Source organism: Lipotes vexillifer, unplaced genomic scaffold, assembly GCF_000442215.2.
Source record: "Lipotes vexillifer unplaced genomic scaffold, Lipotes_vexillifer_v1.1 scaffold566, whole genome shotgun sequence".
Classification (NCBI taxonomy): Eukaryota; Metazoa; Chordata; class Mammalia; order Artiodactyla; family Lipotidae; genus Lipotes; species Lipotes vexillifer.
The window spans coordinates 1,553,583-1,577,345 of NW_006799689.1; the positions used below are offsets into that span (position 1 = coordinate 1,553,583).

The 23,763-nt window shown below is 36.2% G+C and overlaps 1 protein-coding gene across 1 annotated transcript in view; it reads left to right on the top strand.

Moving 5' to 3' along the window:
- The window catches only part of GPATCH2 (G-patch domain containing 2), a 169,753-nt gene that overhangs the window by 88,796 nt on the left and 57,194 nt on the right, over positions 1-23,763 (top strand). The window contains exon 6 of the mRNA XM_007471861.1: positions 14,325-14,392. Within this exon, the coding sequence (XP_007471923.1) occupies positions 14,325-14,392 (68 nt within the window). The remainder of the gene's footprint in view (positions 1-14,324; positions 14,393-23,763) is intronic.

Here is a 23,763-nt window from a genome sequence, read left to right on the forward strand (position 1 = left end):
TCTTAGTTATATTGATGCTTAGATGCCACCATTACTTTATGGATAGCTTCCTTCTAGAGTGAGTTTAAGAGCATATCCTGCCGTACTCTTGGAATATATGCTAATACTTGACAGCCTCCTTTCTGTCTATGAATTCTTTTAATAGTGTGCTACCCCAGGAAGGTAATTGAAGATAACTTCTTTTTTCTGGAATTCTTTTTTCTTTGTTACTTTTGACCAACTTGAGTAAAAGTGTTCTAGGAGTTCATTAAAGATAGTAATAGCATCTCTTTCATTTTCTGTATTTTAAAACTTGTGAACTATTCTTTATGCAAAACACCTAGTAAATTATATTCATTTTTCAGTTGATTCTCTGTATACTTCCTACCAAGTTTTTGGTTTTGGTACTATTTAATTTTATGAAATGGTATTAGAATGGTTTTAGTTATACAGATGGCAACATGGCTTCTAAGACAAGCTATTCAAGTGTTTGAAAGACTATAGTATTTAACCTGTTCGTGAATTCTTCCGAATATATACCAGGTTGTTTTATAACTATCATAAAATGCTAATCAGCTGTAGTGAACAATACTTACGCTTTCGACTAATTCAACACATGGGTCAGTAGAGACAAATATACCAAGTTCTGTTGGTGACTGACACAATGGTAAATTAGACAGTAGCCACTGCTTTCCAGAAATGTATTTTCTTGTAGAGGAGATAAACATATAAATTTTAACATGATGCAGTCTGTTAAGTGATATAAGAAAGATGCAAAGAAACACGGGAATTCCAAGTAGAGAGAGAAATTACTTCTGTTGTATGTGGATCGAAGAATCCTAGTGTGTGTGTGTGTGTGTGTGTGTGTGTTTTGCATGAGTTCAAATGGTTTGCCGGTTGCCAGTTCGGGTTTCCTTCAGGCCCTTAGAATCGGCCAAAAACAGCAAATCAGCTATAAAATATTCAAGTTATGGACGATTATTATAGATAAGATATTTAACTCTATTTAAACTCATGACCTTTCCGCTAGTTGAAAAGCATCAGAAAAGCACCAGCTTATGTAGTCACTAATAATGTCTGTGGAAATTACTGAATTAAATTTTGTGATTTAGACTGGCTACCTTGTGGTTTTCACTTAATTTGTAAAGTAACTCTTCTTTATAATTTGATGTGTTTTGTATATTAAAAATGTATCGGCATTTCCTATATGCTCGTGAGAAACAATTGTTCTGTTGTTTCAAGTAATTCACTGAAAAGAGTGATTGATGCTGCCAGTAATAAGCATCTTCAATTGCACCATTCCCCTGCATGCACACCCTCCTTGCTCCCAACTCCCAGCAATCCTACAAAAGCTCCTTATTCTTGCTTACATCTATTGTAATATTTATTGTGTCATCTTATTATTGAGATTGTATTTTGCATTAGACCTTGAGACAATTAATACAAATGATGATAGTTATGAGATACTGATCTATGTGTTTTAAAGATTATCTCATTTAATTCTCGTAATAGCTCTATAAAATGGGTACTACTTTCATACCCATTTTACAGATGAGGAAGTTAAAGCAGTCATAGAGCTGAAACATGGAGGAATCAGGCTTTAGACCCAGGCCATCTGGCTTCATACCCCGTACTTTTAATCATGATGACGTTCTGCTCCTAAGAACTACTCTATACTGGAGAAAAAGAGCAAACTGATGAAATCCATAAATTCTAATTTATTATTTTAAAACCTTGTGGATGATATATCCCATTGTGACCGGTGCCTCGGACAGCAAGAATTACTGAGAAGACTTCATATTGCTTTGTTTTCTAATCTTATTATAAAAGTGATGTTTTGGTCACAATTGATTTTGTAACCTGCAGGCTGAAAAATATAATATGTTACGTGGAATTTTGCTATAAAATAGTGAGAAAGCTTAAACTAGTAAAGTACTTAATGCTTTGTTACTTGCTTAAGGATCACACAGAAAGTTTTTCATCTATTCTAGTGTAAGGATAATTCTTCTATTCATGAGTATATTTAAAGGGTTGATGTCAGTTTGTAAGTGTAGTGGGGGCAAAAGTTTAATACTTGGGCCAAAGAAAATGGAGCGTCTTTATTTACTCCATTTGATATTTCTCGTGAGTTTCCACTTATTAGTACTGGGTGTGGGGAAGGAGCGTGTGGGTGGGGATGCAGGAGTCCAGAAGTGAAACGGATTTGCCCATTACTGTCTCTCAGTGTCAAGTCTGTTTCTAACAAATGCTTGGTCTTGCATTTCTTTTCCCCCTCCCATCTGCTTCTCTCCAAGAGGCAGTAGGGAGTTTATGTGCCCTTGGGGTCATGGAGAAGATTACCTTTGGTCCATGCATCGTCCTACTGTCCATGCAGTACTCTTTGGTCCTTGCTGATGTCTGTCTAGCTGTTGTGATCTGAACGCAGGCACCTCCTTCACTTGTATAAGTCTGGTCCTGTTTGGCGTTTGGAGGTACCATGCTGGTACCCGTTACCAAAGCCCATGCATTCCAGCCATTTGTCTCTGATCTCCAAGTCTCTGTGCTTCTTTAGGTCCCAAGACTGTGCTCATCCACTGGTCCCGCCCCCACCCCCCACCCCACCATTAGTTTACCAAAACTCCTGGATCACCTGTCTAGCACACTCAGTCCATGGGGAACCAGTAGCCTTCTCTCAGGCTATCCATCTAGCTCCCTCTCCTTCCACCAGTGCAGCTTTCTACTTCTGTGCCAGTTCGGGAAGAGTGCCAACTCAAATGTGGGACTCTGCTGGAGACTTGCCTCCTTACCAGCTGTGCCGGAGCTAAGCAGCTATTCCTCGGATCCCCCATGCTTGTCTGCTCTTAACCCTCACTTTACCGTACATGAGTGGGGGCAGTTCGAACCGTGGTTTCCATCTCACCCCCTACTTCAGCCTCAGTTCTCCTTTCCATGCTCTGCAAGACTGGGAAGGCAGGGGCCTCAAGGCCCAGCCATCACTGGCAGAAGTGCTTGCCTCTTCATGCTGCAGGTAGAGGAAACTGTTCTTGCAGCTCACAGGCTCTTGATCCTAGGAACCCAGAAGCAACGGGGATTGGGATTTACTGAAGGTGAAAATACAGCGACTTAAAATATGAAAATACCTCCTCTTTTGTTTCTTTTTGTTACTTTGATTTGAGGCACCCTTTTCTTTTCTTTTTTATGTACTTATTTATTTTTATTGAAGTATAGTTGATTTACAGTGTTGTATTAATTTCCACTGTATAGCAAAGTGATTCAGTTATATGGATAGATACATTCTTTTTTTTATAGTCTTTTCCATTATGGTTTACCATAGGATATTGAATATAGTTCTCTGTGCTGTATAGTAGGACCTTGTTGTTTATCCATCCTATATCTAATAGCTTAACATCTGCTAACCCCGTGAGGCACCCTTTTCTTACTGGACTCCGACCATATCAGCTAGTCAGGATGTTCTAGCTCAATCTGCGGAGACTCGAACATAGACTGTTTTACGGAATGAACCGAATTCCTAGATTTCTGAAACTTTATTCCCCGTCCAGCTTTTATTTCCGTCACACTTCTGCTCTAGCTGGGCTTCTTCATTTTCAGTCTAAATACTCTTTTGATCCACACCTCGTGTCTGTGTTTAGCATATAATTTCCCTCCTTCCATCAGCTTAAATTCTTCCCACTTCTAGCACTCACCTTAAGTCTCTCCGCCAAAAAACTCATGTGCTAAGTCGGGCTTCAACAATTTCTCTTTTTCGAACTGCTATTGCAGTTATAACTAAATGCACACAGTTTAGTGGTTGTTTCATCTTTATTGGTTTATATATTTTGAGTTTGTAACATATTAGCTAGCAGGGTTTGTATTATGCAATCCTTTAGTATCTTCCATAGCACTTAGCAGAGTACTGGGCGTGTAGAATAGATATTCAATAACTCTTCTCTTTCTGTGGATTCCTGACCCACTGAATGGCTTGTATATTTTGTTTGATTTGTTTTGTTTTGTTTTAAGAATAAAGGTAGCATTTATTGAATACAATCAGCGTTATTACTTTTATTATTATTAATTAGGGATTGGGCTTGGTGCGTGTAACAAAATGCCCAAATAATGGTGTCTTGAACCAAAGAGTGTTTTGCTTTGTTTCTTCTTCATGTCATGAGAAGACATTTGATGGCTTTGTTATCCAGATAAAGGATGGCAGGGTGGAAACCTTTGATTCTTTTGATCTTTCACTCCTAGTGAAAAAAATGGATGTTGTTGCCTGCATCCCAGGCAACCTAAAGTACAAAGAAGGGCACAAAGTACATGGCAGCTAGTAAATCCCATTGAAGGAATTTTCCTTAGAAGCTCCACCCAGTGATTGACATACTTCTTATTGGCCAGACCTTACCTCCCATGACCATCTCTGGCTGTCTGATTGATTTTATGATGCAACCAGAGTTAAGCTAGATATATACTTCTTTCAATTTAAAGCTAATTCTACTAACAAATGTCCCCTAGATACGAGGGTCTGACTATGTGATTTTTTTACTCGAAATATATATTGGCCAGAGGATATTGAAGGTTACAGGTTATTATTTGTGATTTGTGTAGCCATTCATTGAGAAAGATGGTATGTAAGATACTGAGATATTCTGTTATCTTTAACTAATATTTGATTTGTTTTTAATTCATTCATTCACTCATTTATACATACCTTAAAGACTAGTTTGCATATGCTTGTAGTTGTGATCTTTTTTCTTCCCCTCTCAAGTCACAGTTACGCGGTTTTGTTTTTTAAGTTATAGACATGTTTTAGTGCAATTAACGGTATAATAATCAGAACTGCATTACACGAGACTGGGTGGTTGCCTGCATCTTTGCTTAAGGAGAACAGCTTGTAGAATATAATATCTTAAGTGTTTTATTTGCTAAATATAAACCATATTAAGGTAATCAGTTTTTAAATGTGGAGACTATCAGCATTTTTCTTATAAATCACTATCAGTGTATCTTTGCTATTCTTAGAGGCAATCTTTTAAATATCAAAACCAGCTGTAATTTTTCTCTTTTGATATAAATTAAAATTCCATACAACATCACTGTCAGCTTAAGGTAGGAAGAAATAAGCTAGTTTATAAAAACAATTTGAAAAATTTAAAAAAACATGCAATTCAAAAGGGCATATGCACCACTGATAAAGTTGTGATAAATTATCAAATAATTAATGTGGAAAGAAAGTAATTTTAGCTCCTGAAATGTTGATCATGTCTTCCAAGTATCAGAATAATTTAAGTAATTTATAACTAAGCACTGAAAAGTTTTCCTAGTCTGCTTATATTCCTAAAGTAAATTTTTTAATGTATGTGGTAGGATTTTTGTTCAAAACGCTGTCTTAATGATTTTTTAGTTTATCAGTCGTGTTTGCCGATTATCATAATCACCTTCACTGCCATGTTACCCCCGACCTCTTATACTACCCAAAAAAAAAAAAAAATTATTTTTACATGTACCAGGCTTTTCAAGTGTGTTATAATTCTCATTAGGAATGGGAATTATTAAGCATCCTTTTTGTTTTTTAAGTCTCTTCTTTATATAATAGAGTCTGTATACGTAAGCTTCAAGGAGGAAACACTTTCTAGTTTCTTTTTTCTGTATACGTCACTCCCTTTTTTTTGCTTTTTTAAGCTTCTGCAGAATTGCAAGAGATGGGAGGATAGGCTTCAAAACATCCATTAGGATTTTTATTTGTTGTTTGAAATTTCTTTAAATACTTGAACATTATTTTTAAAAGCGTTATGAATGTCCAGGGAGATAAAGGGATTTTTATAAACAAATTCCCTGGCAGGAGCTGCATTACGTGCTATATATTTCAGGCTAATAATAAGGGCTTACAGTGGGTCAGTGTGTCATATCCCAGCGGTGTCTGGTGAGATAGAGGGTTATCTAATATGTCAGCTAGCTAACCCTGTGAACAATTTTTTGAGCAGGCAAGATAATGGGACTGAATTCTGAACTGAGGGTTGAAATATACTGGAGTATTGTCACATGTGAGAACAATAACTTTTTAAAGTAAACGTAGTCACCTTTTGACGGCATTAGGCATATTTGATAATGGGGTATATTTTAAGTGGATAGATTGGGTAGAGTATGAAGAGAATCATATATAATGGTATGTTTAAATAGATAAATTTTAAAATCACAAATTCTGTAATGCACAGGAGGTTTTTATTAATAGAAAGCTGCTGAGAAAAAAAATGGAAACTTTTTTTCTTCTCTATTATGATTACTAAATTAACATAACCTAATACTAGTAAGGTTTCAACTTCTTAATTGCAATTTTAAGTTTTGAATATAAAGTTACTTCTACCCAAACAGGTGTACAATAATCTAGAAATCTTTCAAATTGTTTTGCTTTACTGTGTTTCCTGGCTAGTATCTTCATAAACCATCATGTAAAATGTTAATGCCTTTTTTAATCACTAATTGTTTAAAAGGGTTTTATTTCAGTCTTTCTTTGCATTTCCCTGCATTATACACTTAATTTTGAGAAAAGGTTTGTGTGTTTGTGTGTATGTGTGTGTATGTGTGTAAAATGAACCTCAAGAAAATGCTTATTTTTAAAGGTAGATGTGAATTGCTTGATGTTAATTGAATAAGATAATGCACATTCATACTCTTATGGCTTATAAATTCAAATTTTAGAAGGTGTATAGATTTGGAGTATAATCTAAGTATGTTGCAGGGGGATGAGATTATAAAGTTTTTTACACCATCTTGTACACATTTTGTTTATTACTTTGGCGTTTACTCTTATAAAAGGCAGATCTTTATGCACAATGGATTTTGTATAAACATATGTGGACCTATCCTTATTTTCTTGAAGCCTATGGTATTGCAAGCATCATGAATGAGTGATTTAAGAAGGCTTTGGTCAGCCAGCAGAGGCCACTCACAGCTTGCTACTAAAACTGGATGGCAAAGTGAAACTCTTTCTTTAATCACTATTGGCCATCATTCCGAGCTGGTTAATTTTTAGTTCCTTACTCAAAAAAAAGAAAAAAACATTACCGTGGAATCATGAGGAAAAAAAAATCGTTGCTGTATTTGTTTTTTAGTTCTGTAGTGATTAATCTTTCTATTAAAACATTTAGATCATTCATTATTTTGTAGGCCAGAAATGAGAATTTATGCACTTAATAATTAGAAGTATTATTATTCTAATAGGCCAATAATTCTAAATTCTTAATTATTAATGCTGACTTATTTTAACTAGGAAAAAACTGTTTAAAGTGAAGATTTAAAGCAATTACATTGTTTAGTTTTAGAATGAAAATAGAAGAATTGCTAATGTTGTCATATATATACCCATATGTATGTGTGTATATTTCCACACCTCTATCCGCTTAGTGTAATTCGCATTTTGAGAATTCTTTTAAAGAGATATATGTGCTGCTATTACTTGAAAATGTACTAAGATTACTTCCAGATTACCTGAAGTCTGTCTTCGGTCACTCCTTCATGTAATACTGGCAGCTAAAAGGTTAGCATCTTCCCTTTGACACATACACTTCCTGCCAGAAAGTGTAATCCTCAATTGAAAGGATAGCCTTGTGCTTCTCTGTGCTTTATTTCCTGTGATTTTTTTTTTTTTTGATTCTTTATAAAACCTTTCTGGTTTGAAGGTGTAATCTCACATTTACATTGCTTTTGAAGGAAAAAAAATAGTCCAATTTCTCAAATTTTCCAAGTTTCTTCACATATTCTCATCATGAAATGTTTACTCCTCTCTAGTGCGATTTTTAAATTTCTTTTAGTACGTTACCTGTAATGACTAGTGGTGGAGCCATTTGTTATTCTTGTTAGTCTCTCCATAACATGGGCTGACAACCCTGTTTGAGCTGCCATGCTCACTCTTGCCTATATTTAAAATAGCCCTGTAGGGTTACCGTGAAGTTACAAGTAAAGACCAGAATGTCCTTGAATGTATATTTCTAGGCTGAAGATTTTCCAAGAGTGTATTCTAGATTCAAGGCAGCATCTCCTGTGGCAAATCCCCAAATACAAAAAACACTTGTTTTGATGTATTGTCTCCTTTGTGTGGTCCCCTGTAGGGGAAACTTAGTAAACTGTGGATAGAACAACGTAGGTTCAAACCTAGCTCTGTTTTTTGTCTTTGTAATCTGGGTGTGATGTGCCCCCACCTCAGTGGGTGTTAGTTTCTTCATCTAGTGTTTGAAGATAATGATGTCTATTCACTTTAGCCATCTTGCCTGTGAAAACTTACCTTATAATCAGGAAAGACTGATAAAGAATAGGAGTGTCATCATTAATCACAAAAATATTTCTACAGATTGTATTAATTCTTGATGTGTCATGGGTAGTCATTATCACACTTTTTTTTGTGTGTGTGCTCCGGACGCGCAGGCTCAGCGGCCATGGCTCACGGGCCTAGCCGCCCTGCGGCATGTGGGATCTTCCCGGACCGGGGCACGAACCCGTGTCCCCTGCGTTGGCAGGCGGACTCTCAACCACTGCGCCACCAGGGAAGCCCATTATCACACTTTTATTGTTGGGTTGTTCATGCTTACATCCTTCCAAGAAGGGTTAAAAATTGCATAGTAAAAGTATAATGGAACACTGTGGAATCTTTAACCTTGACACCCAGGCAAAAGTCATCAGATTCACTCACTGTGTTACATCTACTACAATATAATTTAGATATCATGAAGGCTATGAATAGTAGATGCTGCATAGATCCTAAAAAGAGGTTTTTTTCCCCTAAAATCTTAACCAGGGTGAGCTCTGCTGATAAGAGCAAGATTGTTTATGAATGTTGGTATACTTAAAGATATGAATAATGATGAGAACCTAGTACATCTTTCTGTAATGTTATTAGATTTTATAAAATCCCAAACTCTGAGGCATTTCCTTAGTTAGAAAACCAAGGTCTAGTGTACACATTTATTAATTTAGTACAACAACTTTTGAAACCTCAGGTAATTCAGTTGTCCTCAGAAATGGATCATCTTCCTTCCTGAATATTCCTTCCGGGAGGACATTGTCCAACGCTATAACTCCTCATAGGTAAGGACTTACACTGACCTCTCCCTCAGATCCAATACCTTACCTGGCACACATCAGGCATTCTGCATGCACCTATTATTTTTTAGCTTTTTGTAGCCAGTGAAGAGGATTCTTCATAGTCACCTGTATAATTTCACATTTACTTTAATAGCCTTCTAGACAAATGAAGGTAAAATATGGATTAGCACATGAATTATTTACTGATCTTTCTTTCTTTAAAACAAACAAACAAAAACCCACCTTGGAATTAGAGGGGTCCCTTAACACAGAACTTTATCATTATATATAAAAGATTAGTAATATTTGTAATGATATAACTAAAGTCACCCAACTGAATGGGAACCATATACCACTCATCATATAGTAAATTTAAGCATGATTTTATATACACAATAGGTAACTAGTAAATATTTGTTGAATTGTATCAAGCAGAGCAGTTTGGGGTTTAGAACAAGGAACAATCAACTACTGCATCAGGAGCTGGAGAGAAGGATCACAGTGGAAAGCAGGGATGAGATTAGAGAGGGCTTCAAATGCATTTCTCATTAGTTTTAATTTTGCTTTCAGTGTGGAGCTATGGATGGCTCTGGAATGAGAAAATCGACATGTTGAAAAGCATGAAAAGTAATTTCTACTTTTTTGGTATGTTCTTTTAGAAGTAACTCTAATGTTATTTTCTTGAATGCTTTCCATCCCCAAATAAATTGTGCCTTTTGTGAATCGTGACCATTCTGTAATATTATATATGAGAATGGGTGACACAATGAAATATTTTATTCATTCTCCCAAATATCTTGTACCAAATTCTTAGAACACTTATGTCAACTCAGGTGCCCTCATTTGAAATACTTCTGGAGAATCTTTCTTCATTCTTCTATATGTGATTAAAAGATAGACATTATACACATTCATTTAACAACTAGTAATTAAAATCAACTATTGCAAAACATTTAGAATATGATTTTCTTGGGCTTGTTTTTAAATGAAGATAATGTATAGACTAGCAACTACAGTAAGTTAGTTTCCTTCCACCTCTTTGCTTTCCTTTCCTTACTTCTTACCCCCAGGGTTTAAAGTCCTATTTTTAAGCCTCTTGCTGTTGAGTTGTTTTCCTTAATATCTGTCACATATATTTGACTGACACACTTATTGAATGTACCGGGGCGGGGTGGGGGGCCTTCATGCAGAGCCTGCTAAACTTTAAAGGCTTGTTTCTTTCTTCAGAGAAGTTGAGTCAAATTAATAATGGTCCTTAGAGAAGCAGGAAGCTTCTGGGTCTTGACAAACTGGCAGGGAGGCTCAGACAATGTCTCGCTGTAGCCTGGAGGCCGGGCGGATTTGATTGACCAGTTCTCACAAAACTGAAAGGCCTTCTTTTGAATGGCAGCCTGCCACCCTAAGTGTTTGTCAGTGTAGGCACTGAAGCAGAATAGCGTTTGGAAAGCAAAATATGATTGTAAGTGAGAGAAAAGTTGGAGGACAGTGGCTCTACTAGAGGCAGAGAAGAAAGGATGATGGTTTCTTGTGCTTCTATGGAGACATAACATCTCCTGAATTTATAGAAGGAATCTTATTCATTGAGAACATAAGTAGGATATCATTCATGTTGAACAAACTCATTATTAATCTCATAAGATCGTTGTGTCTCAGGTAAGTTTACCTGATATGGTAAGTAGTTTATTCAACCATCTAATTATAGAAGAATGGGATGAGATGCAGTGGGTTTGGTAATAATAACAAAGTGAAAATGAGGTACAAAACCAACCGTTCTGTCTGTCTTTGAAGGAAAGTCATAAAATCAGTGTTGATAAATCAGTGATAGAAAAAATAAGAAATTTCTTTTAATGTATCTAGTAAAACTGCTAAAGATATTTTGTCATTGAAATCATTTGGCTCAATTTCCCTTATATTGGTACTTATTGACCTTATGAATTTTGATAGTGGTACTTGTACAGCTGTTATTAAGTTTTCGACTAGTAACTACTACATTTCTGATTTTCTAAGGTTGATAACTTGATTGTAAATAACAATAGTAAAAACTGAGATCCATGTGATCTTTTAGCATTATGGTTTATTTCACAGTCTAGTAAGGCCAGAAGTTGACATAAACACTATGCTATCCAGAGACCATTCATTCCTATCTAACTTTGAGTTTATTTTTTTAATTTAATAATTTGCATAATAAACATAGATACTGAAAAGAAATATGCCTACTTTATTTAGGATTGTAGTCACTATTGACGTAGTAATATTTAAACCTTTTTTTTTTTTTTTTTTTTTTTTTCTTTCAACATTTCCCCCAGTACTCTCAGGAAAAAAGTCCAAAGTCCTTAACATAGTTTACAAAACTAGCAAAACCTGGTTGCAATATGTCCACAGCCACATCGGCTTTCCCTCCTCCTACCCTACCTGCATCGGCAGGCGGACTCTCAACCACTGCGCCGCCACCAGGGCCCCTGACGTAGTAATATTTAACAAATGAATCATAAAAATTCAGGGCATATAGTGTGATGTTTAAGATTCTTATCAGTAAATATTGGCTAATTATATAAAAGATTGTTTCCAGAGTTTTAACAAATAACAAGAATTGGATAGTGGAGATACTATTTCTCATGAAGAACAGAATACTTGTTCCTATCTGACCTTTTGAAATAAAATCTACTTTTTCTAACAAATAACTTTTACAACATGAATATCTTATGGGATATTTAAAGAGTTATGATTTTTTTTTAATTTGTGATTTCTTTCTAAGACATTTCTGTAATACCTGGAAGGCATATTTTTTGGAGAATAAAATAATCACCATACTTAATCATTTACTAGAAATTAATACTTTGCCCTGATGTTTTAAGTTGCTTCATTTTATTTTTAGAAAGATTAACCCCGAATTATAAATTTTTAGGAAGAATTCTGTAAGAATGTTTCTTGACCTTTTATAATTCTTTGAAGTATCTACTAATAATCAATCATATTAAATACATGTTTTCAAGTTTAAAAAACACTGAAACTCCAGTATAGCCCTGATTTCCATAAGCTGAATTCTATACTAAGATCTTACCCTCAGATTTTTGGTAAGCATGTCTAGTCACTAAAGTAGGAAAAGATTCCTGTTGTTAGAATGGTTTACTCCTGAGGCAGGCCAGCGTCATTGACCCTAACATCATCATGGATGCATCTCAGTGTTTCTTTACTTCACTAAAAAAATTCTAAATTATGCCTCTTTACATATCTTTAAAAGTAAAACCAAAATTGACTTGAAATAACAGTCAAGGATATTCACCTCTTTTTTTCAAAAAAAGGGCCATGTACTAGGTAAAAATGTAGAGTCATTTAAATATCTACATTTGATATTGTAAATCTTTTGTGAGTTATTTACAGCAATTGAATTGAGCTTATAGTTTCTATATATGATTTCTGAGAAATACATAGTATGATTATTTCTGACTAGATTGAAAGATTATTTCTGACTAGATTGTGGTATATATTAGTTATAAATTCTGTTTTGTTGTATTCAGTTGCATTGTTTTCATCGGGCAATTTATCACATGGGTATATGGGAAATTTCGTCATTCATTAAATTTCAGATTACGTATTTCAAGCCAGAGCAAGACTTAAACATTTTTCCATAAGTATAGCTGCAGGTAAACAAGCAATTTTAGCCCTGAAAATAGCTTCTGCTTCTGTCAACACTTTGTTTATTCTTTCTCTGAGATGAAAAGTTCAGTTTTCTGATATTTGTACCAAGATAAAGTCAGTAAACAAGATTAATATAGTGTGGAAAAGGTTGTCAGCAGCCCTGGCAAAGGAAATAAGTTGCCTGTACATAGAACATACTGTAAACTGAATAAAAGTGTCAGGTCCACCATGAGATAATGTGATCATGAACCTCTAACAAAGCATGACATAGGCGCGGTCGGCTTTTCTCATAGCCACTGTGTAGAAAATGGATTACTATATTCCAGGGTTACCCACTGGAATAGCATGAAAACCTCATTTTGAGATGAATGCAGGATGTAGTCCTGGAGTTGAGCCACATGTTTACCTGTGGTGCTCAAACCATAGGGTTATTAATGTCATCATCTGTGCACATTTGCAATATTTGCATTTCTTAGAGTTTCAGTGTGTGCTGGCATCCATGTTACCCAATTGATACAAGACAAAATAACATTTTTGAAAATGTTCGTTTCTTCTGAGGGGTATTTGTTGCCTTATCATGCCTTTTTGGATTCTGTATGTTAAGTGGCACTTCTATAATTACAGAGGGATTTTTTTTTAATACAGCGGAGCATAATGTAAAGCCTTTTGCTGTCAGTTTGTGTCTCATCAGTTGTGATGGTGGATTCATGCTGTGTTTATGTTCCCATTGAGAACCCTCTATAGGATAGGAAAGTTGTGACATTTTCTTTAAAAATGGGAGTAGCTTGCAATATCAAAAAAGTTGAACCTTGAATTCTTTCTCAGCTTTTTAATTTGATTTAGAAATAAAGGAATAAGATTTTTTCTCTTAAGTGAAATTACATTTTGTTCTATGTAAATACACAAATAATTCCTAACTTTATGGGAAAACTATAAAAAGGACTACTCACTGCTTCCTTGACGTAAGTCTTTGTATGCATTTTTTCTGAAATAGTTGATTTACAATGTTGTGTTAGTTTCAGATATACAGCAAAGTGATTCAGTTAGACATATATATATATGTATATATTCTTTTTCAGATTCTTTTTCATTCTAGGTTATTACAAGATAATGAATATAGTTCCCTGTGCTATACAGCAGGTCCTTGTTGCTTATCTATTTTATATATAGTAGTGAGTATAGTTTAATCCCAGACTCCTAATTTGTATGCATTTAAACTGTGTGCATTATAATACATGTTATTTACATTTAGGAGTTAACTACAAACATGTTGGTCCTAGGAAATATCATCTTCTCAACACTAATCTAATTAAGTAAACCTTTTTTTATATACAGTTAAATATATTTGCAGTTGTACAGTATTTGGAAATGAGAGTCAGTGGTCTAGTTCTTAAGAAAGATTTTTTTTTTTCTGTTATGAAGGTACTTTTTAAATAGTCTTAAAATTCTAGCCGACGAACTATGCTAGACTAAAACAAATCGCACATTGTTACCAGGAATTAAAGTATCTTTTGGTCCATGCAGTTGTGTCTTAGGTTTTGAGAATCGTTATATTCTCCGTTTCAGAGTGGATGTCCTCAAATGAAAACATCGCTGTTATTCACTGCCTTTTTACACACTCAACGGTGACCTGTTTTTGGTTTTAAATCTCCTTTCAGGTGACCACTCCTGGCCCAGTCAGTAACAAGAGAATGGTTCACTTTTCCCCAGATTCTCATCACCATGAGTGAGTATGCATGGTATTTGTATAATCTTGTTGGGCTATTCTGTATCTTTCTTTTGGGAAATTGGTAGCTATTGCTAGTAAAGGTGGTTCAATTTAAATCTGTCTTATAAAAGAGTAAACATCATGTACCAAGGACAGTAGTCCAAGAACAATTTAAATGAAACCCATGACAGAAATCTAAAGAAAAGTTTTTAAGTAATCATTCTTTTATTTTACTTGCCATAGAATTTGAAATTCACGTGTTACTGAAAGTCATATATAAGATTATCTCAAAGCATTTAAATTTTCATTACATTAAGTAGCATCAAGCTCTCCTTTGACTCATCCATCCTCACTTCCTTCCTTCTACAACCCTTTCTAAGGTACTGAAGTGAAGAGTGAGTCTTTTCCTCATTAATTCTCTACCCTCTGCTCCTGTCCAGCATGAGCTGTGATGGGACCAGAAAGTATTTGCATTTAGCAACAAAAGGAAGAGACTAATTTACTAGATAACTCCAAAAAAGTAAAGCTGTGGCTTGGTGAGTTACGGGGTGAATTTCTAGGTGCTAATTCTACTTCTAAATACATCTTTGCTAGAAAACCTGAAATAAGTTGTGTATTTTGGCTCAATACCATGTGTCTCCTATGAAGCTGGTTGCACTTGAGAAAGACATTAAAATATGGAACGATATGAATTAATTATTGAATGAATTTTTTCTGGAAAACAATTATATTAGGACCCATTAGGTCCTATTTTTTAAATCTACTTTTTATCAAATATAAAGCAGAAATTATTGTTCAGATGTAGCTTAATTTATAAATATTAATATAGTATAATTTATATGATATAAAATATTATCTATATAGATTATTTTTATATATTTACGTTTATAGCTTATGATATCACAATCTTCCCTCTTAATAGCTTATCTTACTCGTTGTTTCATTATCCCATAAAGGACCTTCTCTCTTTTTTCACTCAAACAGAAAAAATAAAAATAAAAATGGATAAAGCATTTTTTATCTCATAAGGACCACCAGAAGATTTGTATGTTTTCGTCTCGGTTTTCTGTTCTGATAGAAAACAAATACTCAAGAAAGTAGATTTAGAGCTATATTTAAGCCAAAACTCGCATTTGGTAAAGATTGTAAATGCTCTGAGGGCAAACAATCTCTATCACCATCGTAATCCAGTGCCAGTTGTTGAGTGAGTGAAGACATAAAAGTTTGTATTTAAAATAGGACAAATGCAGTAATGTCAGTTGAGTATTGCTTCTGAAATTAGCCGGGGTGACCCTCATTGTAATATCCCAACAACCCTTCCACACCCATCTCCCCATAAATAAGAGTTTCTGGGGCTGGAACTTAGATGCCACCGTTTTTAGAGTTTCCCAAGTCATCCCAATGTGTTTGATTACAGTTCTCTCAACACTCGGGACTAAAACGATCATTTTACTACCTCGCGCCCTACCTGCTACGTCCACTTTTTTTAGTATCTCATTCTGACCTCCTCTTTTCCACATCCTCCTCCATTGTTTTAATTACAGCTCTGTTATCTTTTATATGGATCTTTCTGTCTCTACTCTCTCACTATTTCAGTACATACTACTTACTTCTAATATTCAAGTTCAGTTCTGATCCTTTTATTTTCCTATTAAAACTCCCAGTATTGATTGATTGCCTCTTGACAGTAGACAAACCTTAGCATATCGTTAAACACCTTCCACAACCTGGCTCCAGTTACGTTTCCACTTTGTTATCCGTTATCTCTTCCTCCTAACACCAGTGGTCCAGCTGTCTACCTCTGTGCCTTGAATAGAACCTCTGCTGCACTGGCCCCTTTAGCCAGTGACTTTGCTCATTCATCTCCTCCTATCCATATCTGTCAAAACCCTATTTATTATTCAAGACTGACTGAAAAGTCATCTATTATATTTTTCTGGATGTACTAGGTGCAAGTAACAGAGTATGAAACTAACGCTAGCTCAGACCAAAAGGTTTGGTTTTTCTTTTCCTCACACGAGAAGTTAGAAGGAAGGTGGCTCTAGGGCCTGCTACTAAGCTTAAGGATATTATCAAGGGCCAGACTATTCTCTTTTTCTGCTTCATCACCTGTATTCGTGTCCTAGAACTACAGTAACAAAGTATCACAAACTGGGTGACTTAAACAACAAATGTATTGTCTCATAACTCTTTTCTTTTTCCATACTTTTTCTTTTATTTCATTGCAGAATAAAACTCCTCTTGCATTGTTGCACTCTCCCTTTAATTTTCTATTTTCTTAAAATACTTTTTATTGAAGTATAGGTAACATACAATATTATATTAGTTTCATTTATTGAAGAAGCTGTCTTTTCCCCATTGTATGTTCTTGCCTCCTTTGTCATAGATTAATCGCCCGTATAAGTGTGGGTTTGTTTCTGGGCTCTCTATTCTGTTCCCTTGGTCTGTGTATCTTTTTTTGTGCCAGTACTGTACTGTTTTGATGACTGTAGCTTTGCAGTATAGTTTGAAATCAGGGAGCATGACACCTCCAAGCTTTGCTCTTCTTTCTTAAGAGTGCTTTGGCTGTCTCACATTTCTGAAGCCTGGAAGTCCAAGATCAGGGTATCAGCAGGATTGGTTCCTTCCGAGGGCCCTGAGGGAGAATCTGTTTCTTGCCCCCCTCCTCACTTGTGGTTTGCTGGCAATCTTTGCTGTTCCTTGACTTCTGCTGCATCACCCCGGTCTCTGCCTTCATCTTCCCATTATCTTTGCCCTGTGTCTGTATCTGTGTCCAACTTTCTGCTTTTTATAATGACACAGATACAGATACATAATAACATTTTATAAGGTCAAATTGAATTAGGGCCCACTCTAGTGACCTCATTTTAACTTGATTACCTCTGTAAAGACCCCATTTCAAAATAAGGGCACATTTTACAGTACTATGGGTTAGGGCTCCAACATATCTTTGGGTGGCGGGGGACACATTTCAACACATAGCATCTTCCTGGTCTTTTTTTCTTATATGTCTTCAGATTTACTGCCTCATAGTCTCAAGATGGCGCCTGTGGTTCCACATATCATGTCTGCATTCAAGGCAGGAAGAAGAGGGAAGGACAGTACAAGCAGCTTTCCTCAAGAAACAAAATTATTTTCAAAAATCACTCACCCACCTTCCCTTAATTCTCATTGACCAGAACTGGGTTACTTGGTCACCCATAGTTGCAAGCGAGTTTAGGAATGTAGGTGTCTAGCAAAGGTTTAGATCAGTCATGATAGGTTACTTGAGTCTGGCACATAGTGACCCCTAACAAAATAAGGATAAGAAGAGGATACTATCCATTGAGTAGTTGCTAACAAAATTGGTCGTACTCAGCTCATTGACTTTTCAACATTCATACACACTCTTCACTCCATACATACATACTGTGTGAAATGCCTTTCCTGCCTTTCCCAAAGAAGACCACTTCAAAGTCTCATCCAGTTACATCATCTGTCTCAAAATCTCATCAGGGACCTCTGAGTGACATGAAGCTTTAATCAGATCTGGCTATGGCTCCTTGTAGTATGTTGTATGTAGCATAAATTAAAGGTGACTACATATAAAATATAGAATTGTGGAGAATGCAGGCTATTTCAACAAAAGCTCCTATTTGGTAAAGGAAGCACTTAATATACGTCCAATTTGGCAAGCAGTCCTTTTCTGCTTTCTTGGAGGACCTTTCTTGTTATTTATATGTAAGATCACAGCTGATATGTTCATTACCTCGGATGCCCTTCCAGGGTGCTGCACAGTTTTTGCAACTCATTTCTTTTTTTTTTTTCCCTTCAGCTTTATTGAGATATAATTGACAAATAAAAACTTGTAGAATATTTAAAGTGTGCAACATGATAATTTTATGTATATTTATATACATATACATACACACATTGTAAAAAGATTCCCACCATCGAATTAACACATTCATCAGCTCACATATTTACTTTTTTTTTTTGGTGAGAACGTTTAAGATCTACTCTCTTAACTTTCAAGCATACAGTACAATATTGTTAACTACAGTTGTCATTAATGTGCATTAGATCCTCAGGCTTTATTCATCTTATAACTGAAAGTTTGTGCCCTTTCATCAGCCTCTCCCCAGCTCCTCCACCCGACTCCCCACCTCAGCCCCTGTCAACCACGATTCTACTCTGTTTCTAGAAGTTCAACCTTTTTTTTTTTTTTTTAAGATTCCACATATAAATGATATCAGCCCTATTTATCTTTTTCTGTCTGGCTTATTTCACCTAGCATAATACCCTCCAGGTTCATCCATGTCGTCACAAATGGCAGGATTTCCTTCCTTTTAAGGCTGAATAATACTCCATTGTATGTGTGTGTATTAATTGACCATATATGCATGGGTTTATTTTTGGGCTCTCTATTTTGTTCCATTGATCTATGTGTCTGTTTTTAACCAATACCATACTTTTTTGATTGCTATAATATAATATATATATATATATATAGTATGTATTTTTTGAAGATAGTTTGAAATCAGGAAGTGTGATAGCTCCAGATTTGCTCTTCTTTATCAAGGTTGCTTTGGCTATTTAGGGTTTTTTATGGCTCCGTACAAATTTTAGGATTTGTTTTTTTCTATTTCTGTGAAAAATGACATTGGAATTTTTATGATTCCCTTTGCTCTGTGGATTGTATGGATATCTGTGCATAGTATAGATATTTTAGCAATATTAATTATTCCTATTCATGAATACAAAATCTCTTTCCATTTATTTGTGTCTTCTTCCATCCGGGTTTAATAGTTTTTGGTGTACAGATGTTTCACCTCTTTGGTTAAATTTATTCCTAAATATTTTATTATTTTTGATGCTATTGTATATGGGATTGTTTTCATAACTTCTCTTGGTGATACTTTGTTGTTAGTGTATCCAAACACAACCAACTTATGTATATTGATTTTGTGTCCTAAAGCTTTACTGAACTTGTTTATTTGTTCTAAGAGCTTTTTGGTGGAGTCTTTAGGATTTTCTATGTGTGCTATCAGGTCATCTGCAAATAGAGACAATTTTACGTCTTCCTTTCTGGTATGGATGTTTTTACTCTCTTTTTCTTGCCTAATTTCTCTGGCTAGGACCTCCAATATCTGTTGAACAGAAGTGGCAAGAGTAGTAGCCATCCTCATCCTTTTCCTAATCTAAGAGAAAAAGCTGTCAGCTTTTTACCATTGACTATGATGTTAGCTGTGGGGTTGTCATATATGGCCTTCACCATGTTGAGGTACATTCGTTCCTTCTATTTGTTGAGAGTTTTTATCATGAAAAGATGTTGAATTTTATCATTTGCTTTCTGTGCATCTATTAAGATGATCATATGACTTTTATCCTTCATTTGGTTAATTTGATGTATCACATTTATTAATTAGCAGTTGCTGAACTATCCTTGCATCCCTGGAATAAATCCCACTTGAGCATTGTGTGTATGACCCTGTTGAATTTGTTTTGCTAATACTTCGTTGAAGATTTTTCTATGTTCATTGGGAATATTGGCCTGTAATTTTCTTTTCTTGTAGAATCCTTCTCTGGCTTTGGGATCAGGATATAATGCTGGCCTCGTAAAATGAGTTTGAAAGTGTTCCCTCCTCTTTTATTTTTTTGGAAGACTTTGAGAAGGATTGGTATTAATTTTTCTTTAAATATTTCATGGAATTCACCAGTGAAGTGATCTGGTCCTGGACTTTTTTTGCGGGGGATAGTTTTTGATTACAGGTTCAATCTGCTCCCTAGTAATTGGTCTTTTTAGATTTTCTGTTTCTTCGTGATTTCAGTTTTTGGTAAATTTTATGTTTCTAGGAATTTATTCATTTCTTCTAGGTTATCTGATTTGTTGGCAAATAATTGCTTAGAGTAGTTTCTTGTAGTTTTTTATGTGATCTGTTGTAACAGCTGGGAAAGTAGGTAGTTAAGACGCTTCCAGGGAGGACAAAGATGGGTGTTTTGCCTGCTCGCTCTACACTGAGCTTAGGTGTATTGCCATGAGGGGACATTGTTCCTGGGTCTGTTTAAAAACTGCTTCTTTGTTTGCTGTAGTCCTGTAAGACTAGTGAATGCAAGCTCCACTGGCTGTCAGAGCCAGGAGATCCAGGGCCTGTCCCTCAGGGGGCAGCTGCAAAAGCTGGGGCACCAGACATGTGTACAAGCGAGCAGCCTGGTTTTGTTGTTCCAGCAAGCAGGAGTGAGAAGGCGGGGGAAGTGCCCCCAGCCCCCTGGACTCTGAGGAGGATGGCAGCCAGCCCCTAGATGCATCCTCAGTTAGACTCTAGAACCTCAGGCAGCAGCTTGTAAGGTTTGCCATCCAGGAGAAGACTGGGAGATGGACATTTTTAGGCGAACATCTGGCTACCTCTGGGCTGAACCTTGAGGGTGTGCCCATTAAGAACTGCTTCTTTGCAGTCCTTTGAGTCTCAGAGCTGGTTGCTTCGGGGGCCTTACCCTCAGGTGGGAGTCCTAAAATTGCCTTTCTTCCACTTTAGAAAAAAAGATGCCCTCTCAGTTCTGATCTTATCTTGGCACATTTCCCTGTAGTGTAAAATCCTCTTGGGTTCCAAACAGGGGGTCATTCATATTGTACTGATAATAATGTTGACAGATTAAATCAAATGACTAAGTCACAAAGCTTTATGCAGTTTAGGTAGTTACTAATTCTTTGTTTTCAGCATCTGGTAGATTATTAAAAATACCGCTTAATCTTGAAATCATTGTGTGTTATTTTTTGGCATAAAACTCTGAAGGAGTTCAATAATCAAGTGTTGGTTCTAACCAAATTCCCTTTATTTCCATTTGTCAATTTGTGTGAACAAGGTTTCTGAGCACTCAAATTGTTAAAAATGACAGTAGAATTGATGCTAATGGTAATGTTCATCAATGGATATGTGAACTAATTTGGGGGGAAAACGTGTTAATGATAGCTTTCTAATAAAATTTTATTTTTGTGTTTAGTATTGTCAAAATGTATTTATGTTGGTTTAGTTGAGTACTAATGAAAACTATTTCAGACCTTAAGTAACTGATGGTTATCAACTAACAATTATTATTAGCATTGACTAGCATAAACTTTTCAAAATAATTTTTACTCTAGTTTTATAGTCACAGATCCTTAAGGAAATGTTATATGTGTATTTATATACATACGTATGTATGTTATATAGATATACACACACATTTTTGTTGCAGAAGACTATAATAGGATAGCTAATAAAAGGCTTTCAAGGGCTTCCCTGGTGGCGCAGTGGTTGAGAGTCCGCCTGCTGATGCAGGGGACACGGGTTCGTGCCCCGGTCCGGAAGGATCCCACATGCTGTGGAGCGGCTGTGCCCGTGAGCCATGGCCGCTGAGCCTGTGCGTCCGGAGCCTGTGCTCCGTAACGGGAGAGGCCACAACAGTGAGAGGCCCGCGTACCACACAAAAAAAATAAATTAAATAAGGGCTTTATACTTTATATATATAAAAGGCTTTATACTTTATGTGTACTGCCCATTTCACCACGAATAATTTTCTTAAGTTGAGATTTCATAAAAAATGTTTACTGCTATGTCAAGAATATTCTTAAGTGAAACTGGCTTTTTTGTTTTCCCCCTGCAAGTTCATGGCAGTGAGGAAGGAATACAGTGACTACTAGTTCAGTATTCCAGGGACGTCCTCACTCCCGCCCAGGGCTGCATAGAATCCACTTTGAAGACAACACTTTGAGAACCACAGGCAGAGACAGAACCAAGAAAACCAAAATTCACGTATCATCCTAGGTACTGAAGGTCACGTGGAACTCCCTGTCAATGTCTTCCACGTTGACACATGTGCCTTAGCCTTTTGGCATCCTCAGTTGTAGTTGCTACCAAGATCTAGTTCTTACCTAGCATATGGCTTCATCTTAATATGCTATCCTCTCACCTTAATTTTTATTCCCATGTCTTGATCCATGAAACCCGATTATAGAATATTGAGTTAGGAGTTTAACAGACGTTTCTACTTCCCCATTCCTCAGCCCACCCCCTTTCTGTTATATACTTCTTCATACTTACAAGTCTCTTCAATAAAACAGTTATTTATATTCCATTTCCAAAGTTCGTTCGAATTTTCAGCAATAATCTATAAACTAGTGGTGTCCGATAGACCTTTTCACAGTAATGGAAATGTTCTGTATCTGCACTGCTGATGATGGTAGCTGCTAACCGTGTATGTCTAGGGCACTTGAAATGTGGCTAATGCAACTGAGGAACTTAATTTTTAATATTCATTTAAATAGCCATAGATGACTAGTAGCTACCATATTAGAGAGCACAAGCTTAGACCATTATGTGCACAGGACACACTGAGTTCATATAAAATTATGCTTCTGAGTCAAAAAATAGAAACTCTATAAAAAGTAGAAACTCTAAAAACCAAAATCTGTATTATAAACTGCTGTGGCTCTTTCCTTTTGGAAAGTGCTTCTTTAGGAGACCTCAGTTAAGAATTTTGAGGTTGGTTTTGTCCTTTTGCATAGCTGTAATATCATTTGACTTCTCATGAAATCCTGTACATTTCTGCTACTTGTAGTTCAGCACTGTGGGTGAGGGCAAGGGATTAAGGAACAGTGAGAAGGAATCAGTGTGGAGCTCTGCGTCTGCAGAGATTTTAGTTCAAAAAACCTCGTTCCCTAAAGCTTTATTATCTACTTCTTACTTAAAAGGAAAACAAAAAACTCCCTTCTACTCCACAGTTACCGACCACATTGCTCTGCTAAAAAGAACGCTATAGCGAGGGTTCCATAGGTGATGGCTAGTCCCATTATCAACAGGGCAGTTGAGGATTAAATGAAATAATGTGTGCCAGGCTCAGTTCTTAGACATCCCCAAACTGCATCTGTATCCTAGAGGGAGAAGTGAGCCCAGAAACCACATGCAGCCCCTCGGAATCTTGAGAACAGACAGGCCATCCAGCTCTGTCTCTAGGTCTAGCCATCCCCGTCAATTGATCAATTTCAGACTCCTCTGTGTCCGCTTCTCCCAGGTGTGCGTTTCACTGTTAGCCCCCTGCCTCATAAGTCCCCTTGGGAATCTTGGCTCTAGTGTAAATAAATGCCCCTACAACTTCATCCTCTTTCACGGCCTTTTCTCCTCTGCTGTCTTTACATAAATTTGACTCTTTGGCTTTCAAGGACACTACTCTCTCTAGATTTCCTGATTTGTTCATGTTTTCACTAAAAAGTTATTAAGTAAGCTTTACACCCCATGAGTACATTAAAAAAGAGAAAAAAAGAAAACGGAGCAGAGGAGAAAAACTCCCCTCCCCCAAATTACGATAACTGAAGGCAGTGAAAGAGAATGGTGGTTAAGAATCCAGGGTGTGGAATCAGACAGCCTCGGTCC